This window comes from Rhodnius prolixus, unplaced genomic scaffold (assembly GCF_049639745.1).
Source record: "Rhodnius prolixus isolate KJV_2025 unplaced genomic scaffold, Rpr scaffold_2, whole genome shotgun sequence".
Lineage (NCBI taxonomy): Eukaryota > Metazoa > Arthropoda > Insecta > Hemiptera > Reduviidae > Rhodnius > Rhodnius prolixus.
Window position 1 is genome coordinate 47,058,776 of NW_027411592.1, and position 19,600 is coordinate 47,078,375.

The window sequence follows — 19,600 nt, forward strand, 5'->3', positions numbered from 1 at the left end:
ATTGAGAAAAACAAAGTGTATAAGAGAAAAAAATTCCATACGAATACGTGGTTCACAGTGGGAGATATAGAACGGCTATAATTTTACAGAATTTCATGACCAAAAAAATATTCAACTCTTTATATCTCCTACCTTTTTAGATCTGTGCACAAAATAACTATAGTTTATAATTGAGAAAAACAAAGTGTATAAGAGAACAAAATTCCATACCAATACGTGGTTCACAGTGGGAGATATAGAACTGCCATAATTTTACAGACTTTCATGACCCAAAAAATTTTTAACCCCTTATATCAGTGGTTCCTAACCTCTCCATAGACGCGGAACACAATTATATGTATATATTTTTCTCTCAGAACACTAACATTAAATAATTGAAATTCGGTATTTAGCAAGAACTTAAAATTAAATTCAAATTAAAAAAAAGAAACAATTTTTTTATGTTTTCGTATCTTTCCTAAGTTTTTAAATTTCAATATATTTAAAATTGAAATTTCGCGGAACACTTGAACCATATTCGCGGAACACCGGTTAGGAACCACTGATTGAGAATCTGAAGAATATATTACCACAGTTGCCTGTTCCGGAAGGATCCAAATTTGATTTTGTCGTCATTGCTCAGCCTTGAACATTTGAAGAAGCAAATTTCTTTTCCGCCGCTACTAGGGAATTTCAAATAAAGGAGGCATTCTCATGTACTAAAGTTTAGACCTGAAAAAGTAGAAAACCAATGGATTTCAATCGTTTAGAATTCTTGATATCCCTGCAACGTAAAATCCTAAATCTCCTACATTTAGTTGCATACCATACTTGATTAATATTCTCTTTGAATTGGGGTCTCTTGTCCATAATTACTCACTACTCTAACTCTATTTAGCAGTTATTTTTCAGATTGTAAGTGGCAAAATTGAATGGCTAACGAAGGTATTCGCAGCATTATTCTTAATTTCTTTTGGAATGTTTGAGGAATTTCATGCCATTCCTTGCACATAGAAGTGATGATTTCTTGAAATGTAGTGACTTCCTTTAAAGGTTTTGAATCCATGAGCCCGAAGGAAATCAGCATTAATCGGAACAAATTATGATAGAGCCAGATAAGAGCTGAATGCAGGGCGAGAGGTAACAGCTTAATTCCCGTACTTTAGCTGGATTTTGCTTTAAGTAATTGTGCTTTTCCCTCTTGGATGAAAACTTTTTATTAGGATCACTAAAACATTGGATAATCCGTTCGTGAATCCAAATATTGCTTTAAAATAATTGTGTATTCACTCACACTTTTCCTTTTTCATTTAAAATATATTGTTTGGCGAAATGTAATTAGTATTCGCTAATTATTTAGCTTGCCTAAATCCTAGATCATGCCCACGCACATGAATATTTAGATATTTCTAGTTAACAAATAGATTCCATCTCCATAAATGCTCATATTTTATAATTCTGGATAAGCCACAAGGTTACCAATCAAATAACTATTTTTCTGACCCCGCTTTTCAACTATGTACCGTTCTACAGCCATATTTACATAAATTGCATTGCTATATTTGTCCATAAACTTGCAACATTACTCACTTTTTCTTTTCAAAGATCTAAAGTTTTAATATTTTGTTTTAGTAATTTTAACTCCCTAAAAACGATCTTTGGTTTACAATTTTCGGACCGCTTTTGCGCTTAGCAACATTTTCGTTCTCTGTACTAATCGTGAAAGCACATTTCCTTCTGTTCACTCTTTTCTCTCGTCTTTTATATTTACCTATTTGTTCAAAAGCTTTGTAATAGTATTAGGAATAGTGTTATGAAACCTTTGGCGCTTTGAGGCCAAAGGAGATAATAGCGCAAAAAGAACTAGTAAGGAAAGTCCTCAACCTCCTTAGTAGCGGAGGTTTCGTCTACTACGTCCAAAAAGGGGAAGGCACAATATGCCTCTTTTGGCTGCGGTGCCGTGGGGCATAGGTCCCGTCCCGCTATTGTAATTGTACTATCTGTAGAGATTGTTAACTACTTACTACCTTAGATTGTATTAAAAGAGTTGAGATAAAAAAAAAAGACTCAATAAATTCATGCTGGTTTTCAAATTTAATATTCATTGAAATGGAGTGGACAAATTTAATTTTCAATCATAATGATAAACTTGACTAATTTATTTTACTATCATCCATTATTTTGTTACAGTTATGCAGGATTGGTAAATATTTTTAACAAAAACTAAATGAAATTCACAATTCTTGCATAATGACTTTTTTAATGATTTAGTTGAAGCTAGCATATGGTGTTTGTGGTTTGTAAATGTTAATCCATTGAAATTGCCAACTTAAATGCTTTCTAAAAGTTGCACAATGGGACATAAGTATTCCGTTAGTAAAATCAAAATGGAGTTCTGGCAAAAAGTTAAAAAAATAAATATAATATAATTTTCCCAGATTACACTCCTAGCTTTGTGCTTCTAACACAAAAATGACGATGGATCAGTTGTTTTGCCCCTTGATATTTAAAATAACTTTATGATTTCCATTCAATGGTTAATTTAAACTTCCCATGTCAGCGAACTTGTTTAAAAGGGCAGGTAAAATGTGATTTTCACGGTAATGTTAATGTTTTCAGATGAATGAATTGGAATGACAATAAGAATTTAATTTAAAGTATTTTTACGAACAGGCAGTTGTGTTATTTTCCCTATTATTATTATTATTATTTAATTATTTTTACCACATCGACAACTTTATCGTTAGCGCCTCTCAATATTCACCTCGACCAATTCTGATTATTATTATTTATTAACGATTACGGTGCGCGCAGAATTTAATGTTCTTTTACAAAGATCTATTTTCGGACAGTGAGTTGTACAGCGAGAAGAGGAAATTTTAAGGCTGGCTTTCGTTCTCGTCTGCAACCTAGTTGAGGTAGTTTAATGTTTAGCTAAGTCTGGAAAAATTGGCGATTACTACATTTACTTCTTACTATGTCCAACTTGAAAATGCAGTCGGTTGGAGCTTTTTGTTGTTAGAGTAATAGCTATTATTGCTAGATTAGTTGTCATTGTTAGTAAGCTGTTATTAGATTAATAGGTTTAAATACACTTTTGTTTTGTACCCCCCAACTATCTCCAATTTATTTTCTAGCTTTATTATTTGAATTATTCGAGTTGTAGTTCTGTGGGTATCAGGTGTAAGGAAGAATGGAATATAAAAAGTAAAGAGAGGCCGCAATTCAGGGTGCGTTATTAGCAATAGTATGGTAAGTTATACACATTGGCTGTTTTCTATATATCGTCACTATGTTTAGAAGCAATGACTCACTTAGCGTTGTGTTGCCCCAGCAGCGAGATGTTGGAACACATTACGAAGGACACTCCTTATTTATAACTTGTTAAGGAAATGTTTCAACCTTACAACCACACACTGAATGACACTTATCACTCCCAACTCTTTCAACACTACACACTAATTATCAATTTATTTCCTTTAATTAGAAATGTATTACTTGCTAATTTTTACAGACATTTTGTTGGCCATCTTATCCCTTAAGACTGTCACACTTTGTAGTTGAACAGAAATGTATAAAGATGAAAATTACTAACATATGAAGAAATGCATTAATGATTCTTGAATCGTATGGCTTAGTGTGTCGACGAGATTGTAACAAAACTGGTCTACTTTATACAATATACTTGCACAATCTTTTAATCCATATTTTTAATTTGAAATCGTACATTTAAAATTATTTACTGTTGAAAAAGAAAAATACCTCTACTTTAAAATCAAATTAATTTTTGGGATTAATGGACATCACTTGCGGGGGGGGAGAAGTTAGAGTAGCTCCCCTTAAGAGTCCTGGACAAATTTTATTAATGAAAACTGAAATGAAATAAATATGGAGAAATTATGAAAGAAATATTTGTATACACCAAATTTGAAATCTTCTATTGGAGTGATGGAACTTCTTTGCGAAAACTTGTCTAAGATATGGAGATTTTGGCTAGATCCATGATCTTAGACTCCCCTGGCACCTTACACCATCGTCTGAAAACTTGAGGATTTACTAAAGCTTTGTTTTTATTGTTGTTTCATCCTATAAAGGTGCTGCTCCTCACTATATACTTGTGTCGTTTTTATCCTTTTATTTATATAACTATTTATTTATTGTTTTTATGCTCAAGTTTGAACTGTACGATCATTTATTGTCTTTCTTTACGATATTTCGATCTACTTACCACATCGATGGAAGTTTTATGTCTTAATTCACATTACCCATTCATTTTATTGATACTTTTATTGTCATAATTGATAATTACACTATTTATCTAGCAAACTATTGTATTTTGGCAACATTGTCTTTATTTTTCTCTCTTTATTATTGTTTTTTATTGATTTAAGGAGTTTTGAGGTAATCTCTTCCCTTCATTTTGTTAACATTATGAAAACCCGACATTAATAATCATTTTGTAAAGTATTGTGTACATTATTATATCATCAATAATTTGATTAAATTAATAAATGGTATCATGGGAAACAGAACGTCGGCGGACGCGTTTGTGCGGCCTGTCATCAATAACTGTCCAAATTTTGGTGCTATACGTTTGTTAGATTATGCACCTTTAGGTTTAAAGGTTACATGAGCTATAATAGTGAGAAGATTGCTTTGCCGAGTAGACAAAACTTTACTACAATACAGTTTAACTTTTGAGGAAAAGATATGGAGAGAAATGGCAGTGGTTTTCTGTTATATAGCTTGGTTTATGAATTGAAAGCATGAGACAATATTTTGCGTTACTAAATGGATTTCTAGAAATAATATTTTGTTTGTGATGATAACATTCCAAAAGTGTTTCTTTATTTCAACTAATCTATAAATTTTTCCTCCTAGAACACTTTAATTAGAACAAAAGCGGAAGGATAAAACTATTTAAGGCAGAATGCAAAAAAAAAAAACCTTGAGGAACTTTTTAGAAATAACACGTGTATCCCACGTGGGGTAATACCAAACACCAACTATACCATTATTGTTAACGGCAAACACGAGTCCTTTACTTGCCTAGCCGATAATGGGATACACAAGCCTCTTCTTGTTTACATAAACTAAAATGGCTGTTTTATGTCACTTCCTTGCCTGTTTTGGTATTCTACACTTACCATACTAGACGTATCCAGTGCCATATGTTTTAACTTGTACGATTGTAATTCCAACTTCAAAGTGTTTCCAGCACCCTCTACGGACTTATCACTAAATAGTATCTGGATGACAATAGTCATTACACGTTTCTCTTTCCCTTAAACTGGTAAATATTAGGTGTAATTGCCATACATGTTCCGTCTATACAAGTAACTTCTGCTCTATTCAACTAGCATCGTTTAAAAAAAGCTATCCTAATATCATCTACAGACCATGAAGCTTTTGTACTGAAGAGCTACTATGTTGGCAAGCTTGCAATGAACAAGTTCCTTCCGCCTTTGTGGGTAAAAACAACTGTACACTTCCTCCTGTTTGGATTTCTATATCCTATTTGAGTGTTATGAGATTTGAGACTCCTTGACACTGAGAGGAGTGAGAATGATATCGCAAAAATCAATTGACTTGGTGCAAATGGTAGATTTACTTGCTGATGTAATTAAAGTCGTCATATGAACATCTTCGGTCCTGCGGTGCCTGATGTACAGGGACCTATTTCGAATCTATTCTAAGCTTCCTCCAACATTCAGTTAACAGCACCATTTTTAATTCTATTATAAATTAAAAAATGTGGATTCAGAAAGAAGTTACAGGCCTATATTCATGAAACAAATTATTCACATAAATTTATGTATAAAACAAAAGAAAAAAATACGTAATCATTGAAGAATGTAAAATTATCAGTTCATAATTATTTTAGTTTCAGTATGTGAATTTTGAAGCAATTAGGGACAATTAACTATCGTATGTCTGTAAAGCTTGTGAATTCACTCTAAACTTATGTTGGGGCAGGTTCATGAATCACCCTCGAAAATACCATTCAAGATCAAGTAAAAAATTCAAAATAGTAAAAAATGACCATTAAAATTGGCCATTGGAATGTTTCTGAATCGCATTGTTATTTTAAGTTGGATAAAAAATCAACATTAGTGTTGATTAAAATCAACATTGGGAAAAATCTCATTCTTCGTTATCAAGGGACTAAAAATACATATTTTTAGAGAAATCTTATTGCAATTTATTGCAACACTTCGAGAAGAAAAACACAAAGTTAAAAAAGATTTTTTACTTGTTTTATTTTGTTCACTAATGTTTTTTTAATATAACCCTATCAATGAATCTATTAAAGATAAATTATATCTTGCAATTTGCGATAACAGTTTTTTTAAAATAAGAACTTCAGAACAAGAAAATCAATTAAAAAGTTGTATATAATAAATAAATTAAAAAAAGATATATTTATTTAAAGGCTGTTAATAACAAATGAAAGGTTATAGAAAACGGTAGCCCAGGTATTTCTGGACTAAACCTGAAAGGAAGCAAAAAAGAAGGAGTTGGGCGGAAAAAAACCTCACAAGTTAAACGAGAGTAATGTGATCCAGTTTGCATATGTTGCCAATAGCGGTGAAGTTAAAGAAAGCATATATAATAATTTGCGATTCTTTTTTTATAAGAGATAATCCCTTCAATATTTAAATTAAACTTCCCATTTTTGGTGCCAAGTAAAAGAAAATGTTCCGCAAGTGCATTATTAAGTCGTCAAGGCATCCAGTAATCCTCTTATAACTGCTTACTGAATGCAGATTTGTTAAATAATGCTGGCAATAATAGATCATTTTTACAGCTAGTTGTGCAGAAAGATGTTTCATTTTAAATTCTACTTTGAAAGTTGTATTTAAAAATAGCGTCTCCTTGAACAGCACTTAATTTAATGTTTACATAGTTATGGAGTTGTTTCATTTTTTTTAGTTTTTGACGGCTTTTTAGTTTTTATAAAGATATATCCGCGTCTTCTTTGATAATTGTGGTACACCGCATTTCTGTGAAGAAAAATTACACTCGTGTCAGACTTTAAAATAGTAAAAAAAAAAAAAAAAAATAAGGAGTTTTTCAAAAGTATGTTTTTCTTGACCTTGGACGAGGTACTAAAAGGAAATTTTGACTTTTCAAGAACCAAATATTTATAGCTTTTCATGGTTTGTCTTCAATCTGTTAACTTTTGATACAGATAGTATGAGCTTTGTTTTCAAAAGTACATTCACAAAATTTTTGCATCCGTATTACAGTTAACTTGTTAAAAGTATGTATTTTATAAATAAGTAAAAGTATTTTTTTACGGCTTAAAAACTGGATTACACTAGAGTGTCAAAAAATTGTGCTACATACAGGTGCGACTTTATGACATTTAATTTTTTAACTTTTGACAGCATCATTTAACAATTTAACATATCCGTATTTAAAAAATAAGAGCTTATTAAAGCCAAAATCTTTTACAAATTTTACTTAAATTCGTTAAACAAGTTAAAAAAGTTTCACAAAGTAACCCTAGTTTAGGGTAGTAATTAAGAACGTAGTTCTGTAAGATACCAATAGAAGAAAGAAAATTTCTTCTGAAGATGCGGTACCAAGAGGTAAAAGGGTAGTGCCCTTCCCTTGATGACAAACATATTTAAAAGAATATCGCAAATAATTAAGAGACCTTATTTGCGAAAATAAGGCAATTTTATGAAATACGAAATACTTATGACATTATATTATAATGCATTTATTTTTGTGAATAAAAATTATTAGTACTGTTTGTTATCGTAAAAAGAAGTAATCCTAATGTAAACTCCATATTGACATATTCAAAACATTTTGTTTCAAAGGCTATCAACATAAAGTAGGCAGATAAATAATAAACAGAAGTGTAACAAGTATGTGATCATTATTTATTTACTAGCAGTTGAGACGGATGTTATGATAGAAGCAAACATCTGTGTATCCGTCTGAGAAATACTGCCCATAGATCTGATGACGTTGGGATGTGAAACGACATTGACAGATGTATAAAATTCCGTATGAGTTAAATAAACTCCCCTATATATTATACGGTGGACAACTTACTGACAAATATACATATCGTTGTAATCTTTTATTCCACTGGACTGTGTTTTATCTGCACCAGAGCCTTTTGTTTATGTAATTTGACCAATGAAATCGTCACCGTATACTACCTTCAATCGTGCCACTTAAAAAGTTGTTCAAATATATTGCAAAAAATACTGAAAAACATAGCATTTCTTTTTTATATTTTCATTTTATAGAACATTATATCGTCATAAAGTTTGTTTTACATACAAACTTAGTATTGATACTTAGCCCATTAAGAATGTAGTTTGGCCTTTGACTTCCCTTGCTAATCATTGACTATAAAAGAATTCTAGAAAAAAAAATCCGATTTCAATAATTGTTTTCCCCTTTTCAAATTCCAGATTAGATTCAGGATTCCACTAATCCCGTACACTATTTTAATAAAAACTTTCCAATTAAAGAAGTATGCAAACTGAAAAAAATATATTTTTTAAAAATTTACAAAGCCTTAAGGCATGTGAAAGTCTACTAAGGCCATCTTCGTTTTTTAAGCTACAGACATTTACAAGGGTCCAAAAAGAACCTTTTAATTCACAATTTATCCAATACTTGACTTTGTTCCTAACGGAACATTGCATTTCTAATTATTTACAGTGCAATATAACTGTCTGGTAGCACCGTTGTTTAAACGTTGATCGTCAAAAACTGCACGTAAAGACTTATTTAAATAAATAAACTTAAAACCGCATCTAAGATTTAAATAAAAAATAGTCCATTCGTACTTTGATAATACATTCATAGATGAGTAGTAATCTAAAAATATTGCTGGCAAAATGGCCAAAGAACTTTAAATAAAATCTATCTAGAAGGTACTAAATCTCCCTAAAAAATCTTACTGTTTTAAAAGGTTAAATATAACAGTTGATTAAACGACAAATGGTTAACAGAATTTTATTCATGTTTTCGTTTCAGCCAGGTAGAAACAAATGAAAAATGCTGGTGTATTATTTAAATTTCTTCCCCGATCATCTGAAACGATTACTTTCAGTTTAAACCAGTTCTACTGCAGAAATTAAACAGTATTTCACCTTAAACGGTAGGATTGTCCTGTGTAAATTAAATCTACTCTGACCAAATTTATATTACACTCAATCCAAAGTAGTTGTTGGTCAAAATAAAAGACAATCTTAATTACTTAAATAAAGTCACAGCTTGCAAATTAGCCTCGTTATATTTTTATCTTGCAAATTAACTATGTTTTATAAAACATGTAAGCGAATGTTTTTATATTATAAAAGAAGAGTTAATTTCATTTTAATCACCCAAAGCCATTTAAATAACTCAGCAGGAGGCTTCTGGAGTCTTCAACTGATAAAGTTATTTAAGTGATTAATTACATTGGCTAAATAACCATTTCCAGGAATAGAAGTTCACCTCTAACTTGTATGATCAGGTTCATGGACAGGAGGGACTTTGAGAAGAAATTAAAAGCATATTGCTTAAATTAAAGCATTGCCCATTTCAACTTAAAGTAACAAATATTTTTACTGGTATAAATGAAATAATTTAGCAAAAGGAGATTTCTTTAAAAAATATTTAAATAGATATTTGTGAGGAAGAGGGCATTATGTCATCACTAAATTTAGGATATGGCTGGTGTTCAATAAAACTTGATAATAGAACAGTGTAATTCGGTCAAAAAAATATGCATATTGATCAAAAACTTTGTCATGGTCTTGGAGATGGAATTTCCTAAAATAATGTGCATAGTCCATTCTACATCACATTTTTTTAATCATATAATTGAAAAACTTAGTTTTATTTTCATACATTTTCTGGAAAATGCAACCCCTGGCCCATCTAGGGTGCGCCTAGATCACATTCATTTCAATTCATATTAATAAAAAAAAAATATATTGTTTTAGGCGAAGGCCATGTTTTGAAGATTGCACCTGGTGAAGTTAGACAAGCGTATGTATTCAAAGAAAATTTAATAAATTAACTTTATCACTCAATAATCTGAAGCTTTCTTTCCTTAAATTTTGGTGTAATGGTTCTTTCTATATTTTATTAATAATGAGAAGCATTTACAATCTTGAAAACTTGAGAGTAGCCACATTTATATGTTTCTCATGCTCTTAGTAAAATATCAATCAAAACTTTATTTATATTAATTAAAAAATTTTAACTTATCGACAATTTTGTGTTTATTGTTTAAGTGAGGTGGATAGTTTACCGCTTGTAACCAGGCCATTGGTTGATTCAAGGTGTACAGTCGGTTTTCCAATAAATCTAGAGTGTCGCATTAAAGGAGAATCCTCTAGCATACTTTGGACTAAAGACGGCATTGTGAGTACTTTAAATATGTAAATTGTCTTCCCTTTACATTACTGGATTGTAATTAAATTTGCCAACCCCAGCAACTTACTCAAGTTAAAACAGTTAAAAAGTTCTTTCAAAATTTAAGTTGTTTAAAATGTGTAAAATACTGCAAAAATCAAGAAATTATTCCTAAAAATGGTTTCACGAAATGGATTTTATCAATACCTTTTATTCATTTTACTTTCATGTACTATCCTATATAATATAAACATATATAATTTATTTTCTTAATGACAATATCATTTATAATTTTAAAATACTAACACTAAAAATTTAACTCAGTATGGCAATCTTTAGCTTCTGAAGAAAGGAGAGAAATGGACGGAAGGCGAGAGCGTAGGAATTCGACTTGATGCAGCTTTATGGAGTGATCAAGGACTTTACAAATGCGAAGTAACTAATCAACTTGGTGTGGCATCTACATCCGCTTACCTTACTGTAGAAAGTAGGTAGCTGTATTTGGTATATGTATCTTAACAATGTCAGTAATGTTTAAACGATATAGATTAAAAAATTATTTGAAAGTAGCATTTTCTTTAAACTATTTAAAAAAAAAAAAATCTTACTTTTTTCTAGTTCTTCATGCATTGTTTGTTATATAATGTTTTGAAGTAGACTGTAAAATCTATTACAGATAAAGAAAAAGAAGAAGGGAAATCGTACAGTAATTCTGTATCGCCTTGTGTAACAAGTAAGCTAGCTTTATTTTTTATTGATGCTAGATACTAACAAAAAAAGTTTTTAAACAATCTATTAAAGCGTAAAATACAATTAAATTGACATTTTTTTTTATGGTGCAGGACACGGAATTGAAGCTGTGGGTAAATTAAAATCACGCCGCAGAACGCCAGCCAAACTGTTAACAGTACCACACGATAGAGTAGCATTGGTTGGCGAAACAGTTAGATTTACCTGCGCTGTACGTGGTTATCCAGATCCAACAACTGACTGGTATAAAGACGGTAAACCTATTATTGGTTCAAGATATAGAATACAAGAAAACGAAGATATTCGCTCACTAGTTATGGAAGGTGTTACCAGAGAAGATGCTGGCAAATATACGGTTGTAGTACAAAATGGTCATGGAGAAGTAAAAGCTTCTGCGCACCTCCAGATTGTCAGTAAGCAATTTATTTTTATTTTAGTATCAGATCCTGTCAATAGGATTGTTCGAAACGTATGATTTCAAATTACATCTTTTCATTGAAGAATAGATCACAGTAAATGTAATCTTCATAATTATCAAGTTAAATAAATTCCCCTATGGGTCTTTTCTCGAAAAATTAAATGTTTTTCTCCTGAATGGATCCTTGCCCTCTGTATTTACTCTATACCGAAAAATAGGTTTTTACTAACATAGTATCAGCTATATATATATATATATAAAATACAGAACTCTTTTATCAGTTACGTATAATGTAATAGGGACTTGCTCTCAATTAATAGGTTAAAACCAGGGGTCAATAACAGGCATAACTTGTCAGAAGACCAAAAAGGATTCCGTTCTTACAATTTAAAGGATTTATATGCACTCGCTATTTATGTTCTTTCATCTACCATCAAGATTTAGCTGAACACAATTAAAACAAAACTTTTAAATCAATAGTACCTAGAACTTAAATCAAAAATAAAAATATTTTAAAACAATCTCTTTAGTAATTGCAGTTTATTTATTTTTTTCTTTTAATTTATCTTTTTCACAATTAATTTTGTAGAATAAATATTGGTATTTCTCACAACAGACGGCCAATATTTTTTAAGTAGATATCTTTAGAAATTTTGATCACTGAAATTTACTGAAATTTGTTTCTTGATGTCTCCATAGGTCATGATTTTAAAAAGAAACCAGTAACTGTTAAAGACCATTATCAGTTTGGTAGAAAGTATAGACAACAACAACAACAACTACAAAAACAAAAATCTTATCAAACAAGCGAGCCATCAAGTCATATCTCAGGACAGCCAGTACAAGAATGTACAGCGACTGAAGGGACTACTTTTACTTTAACGTGTCATGTAGGGACTGGAGATAAAGTTCACAGTACTTCTACGTGGTACAAGTAAGTATTTCAGATGATTTGTTAACGACAAGTTTAAAATAAGATCACAGATGAAGGAAAAGGATTTTTAATTTTTAACAGTTTCTTAAATTACTGCAAATAAGTACAAACGGTGTCATTTTATCTGGTAGTGATTTTTACACCTTATTTTTGACCTTTTAAATTTCTTTAAATTATGTTTTCAAGTTGAAGTACAAGTTTTGGGGGCCCTAGATTTTAGCGCGATTGTGTATGTGTGTGGAGTGTGCTTATTTATGTTTAACCGTAAATCTCAAAACGATAAATCAAAGAAACACCATGATCCGTTTCGATTCCATTGCTCCTTTATACTACTGTTAAAATACTAACGTACTTCCAAATTTGATTACGTATGGTAATGGAATAGATGATGGCGCTTCTTATGTTGGATATTGACAGTTTAGTTAATATTATTAAAACAAATATAAAAGAAAATTGTAATCTTTGACATCATTTGAAGAAAATAATGAGTCACTCCAATTCTTGTTTTATTGGGTATCATATAGTCACCTCCGCGATTCTTATCACAAGTTTCTGGTAATGATTTTAGCTGATTAATTGTTAGTTATTTATTTAGGCGAGTGAACGTCTTACTATATAATATACGAACTATCGGAATGACTCCTCCAAAATAGTAATTTTGTAATAGAGTACATATCTAGAAATTCCAAATACTAGATAGAGTTTTTTCATTAATTCTTTCTTTAAAGAAATGGAGAATTACTTATTGATGGAGGACAATGGTCAATTTTGGAAACGCCTACAGAAAGTCAGCTTAAATTGGGCCCTCTACGGAGCGAAGATTCTGGATTATATTCTTGTCATCTGGCAGGTGGATGGGGTTTGAGTAGAGGTTTAGTAAAATTGACTGTTACACCATTAGTTACTACAGCAGTTTCAGAAATTAGTCCGCCGCTCTTTAGTCAAGGGCTGCCAAAGGAATTGACTGTCATGGAAGGGAATGAATGCACTATCACCGCAATCGTTACTGGTAATTAATTTAACTGCCTAAAAAGTAGGTTTTCCTCTTTGTTTTTATATTCTATCTAGTTTTATTTATTATGCTGTTAATTGTCAAATATATATATATATTATATGCTTAGGTGAAGGTCCTTTGAGAGCAGTGTGGAGCAGAGGAGAAGAGGAAATACCTGACTGCGACGATATGGCACACATTAGTGGCCCAGACGGTCAGTTTTCACTCAGAATATCAGACGTCTTCCTGCAAGATTCCGGCTTATATACTTGTACAGTCTATAATAAGCATGGCATGGCGCAGTCCCATACTAGGCTTGTAGTAGTTGGTAAGTTTACAATTCTAGAATTTCTAGGTTTGTTTGCTTTTTTGTGTTTTTGTTTTTCAAGAGAATGGTCAAAAATTCAAGAAGTATGCAACGGATATCATGTATCGTGCACTTAATGGCAATTTAAAGAGAGTATCCCACTGACAAAATTAATAATTTAAGCAGTTGTTAGAATAAAACATAATAATATAAAGAAATTGACTAATTCAGTGAAAATTGTTAATTTATAGAAGAATGTATGGAAAAAAGTAGCAGTGCTGAAGAAGAAGTTCCAGCGAAAATTCTATCAGGACCTCAAGATGCCACCGTTCTAATGGGAAACAAAGCTACATTAAGTGCCACTTTTGAAGGCAAACCACAGCCCACACTTCTTTGGTCAAAAGCAGTTAGTATTTAAAATTTTAAATAATGGATTTAAATAATATATTATTTTTAATACAATTTTAAATATCTTTACATCCACAGAGAAACGTTTTCATTGTTTTCTTAATTAAAAGTAACAAATTTACTTTTTATAAATTCTTGGTGGCATCAGCTACTATTCACAAAAAAGTCTTCAGTTATTTAATCATTATGCTCTGTTTGATTAGGGAATCGAACTCAGTGCCAATGATAGGTTGAATACACTGACTGATTATGAGCAAGGATTAACAACTTTAGTCATTGATCCTGTTTGCACTGATGATTCAGGGAAGTACGTTCTAACAGTCTATAATCATCTGGCTACCGATTATCACTTTGCCTCGCTTTCTGTTGAAGGTAAGATATTCATTTAAAAGGAATTATCTCAGTAAAATAAATGAGATAATTATTCTTGAATATTATCTAAAAATTATGCATGTTGCTAAAAACATTTATGAAGAAGTCATATAATTTACTTGTTTCTGTAGAAATTATAAACTTATTTAAACTCAATATTATAAAAATATACTCTTGTTTTAGTAAAATGTTCGATTTTCTTATATTTCTCTACTCTTTCACATGCAGCTATTATAACGATAACTGCAGTGAAGTGATCTCTAGCGGTGTGCCAAGTAATTATTAGAATCCTTTATAAGTTGGAAATAAGGACCCCTTGTTTTATACATTTGCAATATTATTTTCACTGAGGCAGGCATTACTGTGCTTCTCGGTATTCTTCTCGGTTAAACATCGTCTAACAAAAATAATTTGTAAATTACCGGCCATTTGGCAGTGGGGATTTATAATCTGATGTTGAGCAAGGAATCAACATCATTTTGGCAGCTACTTAAAAAAAAAGAAATACCCTTCTGTTAAAGCAAATGTAATAGTTCAATTATTTTATACATTTTGTTTGTCTTCTAGAGATGTGTTGAGATGTTATGTTTACTTCTAAATTGCCTGTAATTTTTTTTTAATAGAACAACTTGATGGTTCGTTCGTTAGGTGACATATTTACTTATCTCATGTTACTCAATCCTAAAAGTGAAATATACTACTCGCTATTTTTCAATTAAGACTAACTGAATGGTAATTAACGATTTCGAGCTTGAAATAAATTTCAAATATAGAATAGTTATAAGTGTAGAAGGAGAGGTGTGGCTTTTTCATTCCAAAATTTGTAATGTGTTGAAACAGATACAATTTTAGTTGATAAAATATTAATATAATGAATATGAAGCAATAACTATTGCCTCTTCACTTTATCTATGTTGTTGATCGATAACGATAAACGGCTTTGTTTAGAATACTCTGTGATGGCAGAGTAGTTAGTATTTGGTCAATTGTTTAGCACTTATTTTTGTGAGTGTGTTTTGTGAAACTCTCCATATTTTGGTTCTCCATCGTACTGGATTTAGCTGAGTAAAGTAATAAATTTATCATTATATTTTATGGATAAACACAATTTATAGATTAACACTTTAAAATCATAAATCATCTACTTAAAAACCAATCATGAGAGAAATTTACAGCTTAAGAAGAAAAAAAAAAAAAAAATGGGAGGAACTGAAGATACAAGAGAAGACATCTAAAGAAGTATGAAACATTCTAAATTTTTTTTTGTTTTTACATTCTAGAAAGTAGCTCAGGAAGATGCAAGATCGAAACATCACTATTTATAAATGTTATAAACTTGTATAATGTAAAAAATATTTGATTTTATAGTACAGTAAGTGGGCAAAGTAAGTCTATAGGTCAAAATGTGCCTACGTTTCCATCAGTTGAGAGCATTTTTACTTAAATTAAATTATTTTAACTTAATGGAACAATTTACTATATCAATTCACGGGTATTTGATTCTACTTCGGATATTTCTTTATTATGTAGGCATCCAAGTTGTATGCTATTAATATAAGAAACAATCTTACTGACTCTCACCCTGGCAAAACAATTGGAGTGACTCTCTACTCGTATGTATAGGAGACATAAAGCCCATTCCAGATGCTGAACGTCTTATTTGGATTTTCTTTCCTCAATCCAAATTTGCAAGTAATCGTAGCACTTTTTTTTTAATCAAAGAAGCAATTTAATGACGTAATTTCTTTTAAATTTAATAAAAACAATGGAATTGATTTAATTTTTGTCGGATTTATCAAATAAGTTGAAGATGATTCTATAAAAGAACTTCAATCAAGGTTTAAAGTGATGACGATATACTCTTGACTCAGTAAATTAGCATCTAAGGTTCCAATTAATTTTTGTTAAACAATGTAATAAAAAAATGAGGACAGTCAGTTCATTTTGTCTCGATCTATGCTCAGTCTGTATTGATTTTAAACAGCGTCCTCTAGAGTCTGTAAAAGTTTTACTTTAAATCCAAGAGAATGTAAGTAGCGGGGATAAATGTACGTATAGAAAATGAAGAGAGAGTTAACTTAAGCAGAAGTGGGAGTTGTACTTGGTAATTTCTTCAGAGTCGTGTGCCTGAACGCAGTTATTACTTCATGCCACATCAGACTGCTAAGTGTAAGTATAATCTGAACTATTACTGCTGTTAGTAATATTGCTATTTCACATCAGCAGCATCAGTTTCGACTTATACTATTTGCGTAATCTAATTATTGTCCTGCTTTTACCATTCTTGTCAGTATATTGTATTCTTCGTCACATAGTACTTGCCGTACATGAAATCACTATATTAATAATAAATACTTATAATTCATTAGCATATTAATTACTTATTTTTATATTCATTGCCTTTTTAAGAATTTTAGGTCGTACTTTGAACGTCATTAGTCATTAATATAGTTTTTGTTTTTTTTTCACTTTCTTTAATAGACAAGTTTTAATGAATATAAGTACTGTATTTATTGATTTTTTTTTTTTTATCAATTCAGTTTTTCAGTGCTAAAAGTGCCTATAAAAGATAATTGGGAAGAATTAAATCATCTAAAATTCTTGTTCTTTTTGGATAAAAATATTTTTAACGGATTTCTTGTTTAAACGAAACTGTCTTAAAACTTCCTAGCTGAACTCTGAAAACTTTTCTTAAAATTTATATTGCTACAAATTAAAAATACAAATTAAATTTTTGGGATTTAGATGTCAGTCAAAAACGTTTTAGTGAACATTAATCAACTGACGTAGGACTTACTCTGGTTTCTTTCAGTTTTTTGCACTTTTCACGAAAATAACTACAACGGTTTTCTAGGATTTGCTCAAAAATTAAACATTATTAATAACTAAAAGTTTGATTAGACAATAAATCCAAGAGAATTTAAATAGTATTTTATTTTATTATTGTAATAGGATGAAAAAAATAAATGCTAATTTCAGTCATAATATTTATTTATTGTGCCAAACTTGCGACCAAGGGACTAGGTCATCTTCAGGGCTTATTGACTATATGATATGAACTGGAGTTCACAAACAGATAAGACAGAGGATACACCAACTTAACAATAACCATGTAAAAATATCATACAGGCAATAAGCCCTGAAGATGGCCTAGTCCCTAGGTCAAAGCTCGGCACAATAAATAAATATTTTGACTGAAATTGACATTTATTTTTTTATCCCTATTGAAATAATGAATCAAGTCACCAAAAACTAATGAACAGTAATTTATTATTATATATTGCTTATTTTATTATTTTTTCTTTGAAGCAGTTCAAAGGTAGAGCCGTAACGTTAAGTTTTCAACGAAGGTGTCAATTTAACGCATTGTACGAAATAGTAAAAGCAAAATAATGACCTGTTTTATTGTGCGAAGCTTAATCTAAAACCCATATTCAAAAATAGTTGTGAATCCACATACTTAACTTATTTGGATGTGAAGTAAGTTGATGTGTTAATAGAATTATAAATGTGGAAAAATCTAACCGGACTGCAACGGTTAGTTTTTTGGGTTTAATTAAATTTCTCAAAAATTAAAATTCGATTACTAAATAATTATATCTTTTTAGTTCGTGGCAGGCAAACATATTTTTATTTTAATGTGTTCTCGGGAAAGTGGAACAGAAATATTTCAATAACTTATTTTTTGTACTTTTTTGCGAAAGTAACTATTACTTTCTATACATGTTTGAAAAGTGTTGTGTTTTGTTTTACATTTTTGTATTTATGAATATTATTGTTACATTCTGTTATGTGAATAGAATTTGAATAACATATTTCATTTTAGTTTTGCTTATCATTTTCTGTTTGAAGTTAATAAATTTAGATTGCGCAAAAATGAAGATAACGACTCATGCTATTAGAAAAATGGTTTAGTTTCTTGTAAAGTTTTAGATGTCTACGTTGTAATTATGGTTCCCGGTGTCCAGAAAATCTAGTGTAGTTCTCTTTATAAGCTTTAATGCTAGTCTAGGACTACTAAGAAAGCCCTAGAGAAAGTGCAGCGTTTGGCCTGCCTGTACATGACGAGTGCCAGAAAGACTATTCCACATCCGGAATGGAGTTGCTGCTTAATTTAACAACAATTTTTAGTTGTTGAAAAATAGGGAAAAGTAGTTGTTCTCAAAATAATTCATAGATGATCTTTTTCTGTGGTTACTAATAAACTATGAGCAGTCCACCTGCTAAGGACCTAACAGGTCGAACTAATTCTATTATTGACTATCCTCTCAACAGTTGTTTTCAGGATCACCTTTCAATTATCTTTCGCTTGACGGAAGTAATTCTATATTGCCAGATAATGTTAAAAGAACGCCATTAACCACTGCGACATTTACCTTAATACTTTACTTTCTCTAGCCATAGAAAGACATGCCGTCCAGAACCAATAAAGGTAGTAAATATCAATTCCTAACCATAAAAAATCTTCACCAAATATGAAAATTAAAATTAAAATTATGTCAAAGGAATGATGAATAAATAAGAACCAATCCAAAATAAATAAACAAAAAGTCCTGGGCCCTCAGACCCCGCATTTTCGGAGGATCTTCTGATCGTTTGCAGTACTGTTTCAGCTGTAAGTTTATTGAAAATAAAGTCGAAATGGTAATGTAGTTTCTAAATTGCTACTTTAAAAAATTACTAAGACCTACATGATTGCAAAACAATGATTCATAACATATTAAAATTTCTGTTTGTTCTCTAGAGATGATTATGCAAATAACTTCAAACAAAAGAAATAGAAATAGAATTTAATTAAAAGATGCTTCCTTTCATGCCATTTTTTAAACAATGAAACAATTGAAAGATTAATTTTATTGATATTTATAAATTTATATTTTATTAACTATTGCTCTATGTTACCGAATCTTCACCAACCAAATATTCTTTAGGCATAAACAAGATGCCAGTTTTTTGAACTTCCTACAAATTTTTCTTTCAATTATTTTGTACACACGTTCATAAAATTGTAAAACAGATTTATATTAACATCAAAGAAATTGTAGTAATGTCTTGAGCGGT

The 19,600-nt window shown here is 30.6% G+C and overlaps 1 protein-coding gene and 1 long non-coding RNA gene across 4 annotated transcripts in view; one reads left to right on the forward strand and one right to left on the reverse strand.

The window, feature by feature from the left end:
- The window catches only part of LOC141449780 (uncharacterized), a 195,860-nt gene that overhangs the window by 94,178 nt on the left and 82,082 nt on the right, over positions 1-19,600 (reverse strand). The gene's annotated exons all lie outside the window — the stretch shown is intronic.
- The window catches only part of LOC141449770 (myosin light chain kinase, smooth muscle-like), a 117,485-nt gene that overhangs the window by 89,906 nt on the left and 7,979 nt on the right, over positions 1-19,600 (forward strand). For all 3 annotated transcript variants that reach the window (XM_074119510.1, XM_074119513.1, XM_074119511.1), the window contains exons 10-19: positions 9,942-9,987; positions 10,236-10,365; positions 10,696-10,843; positions 11,033-11,089; positions 11,199-11,519; positions 12,224-12,458; positions 13,187-13,467; positions 13,580-13,780; positions 14,011-14,165; positions 14,371-14,539. In XM_074119510.1, coding sequence (XP_073975611.1) covers positions 9,942-9,987; positions 10,236-10,365; positions 10,696-10,843; positions 11,033-11,089; positions 11,199-11,519; positions 12,224-12,458; positions 13,187-13,467; positions 13,580-13,780; positions 14,011-14,165; positions 14,371-14,539 — 1,743 coding nt within the window. The remainder of the gene's footprint in view (positions 1-9,941; positions 9,988-10,235; positions 10,366-10,695; positions 10,844-11,032; positions 11,090-11,198; positions 11,520-12,223; positions 12,459-13,186; positions 13,468-13,579; positions 13,781-14,010; positions 14,166-14,370; positions 14,540-19,600) is intronic.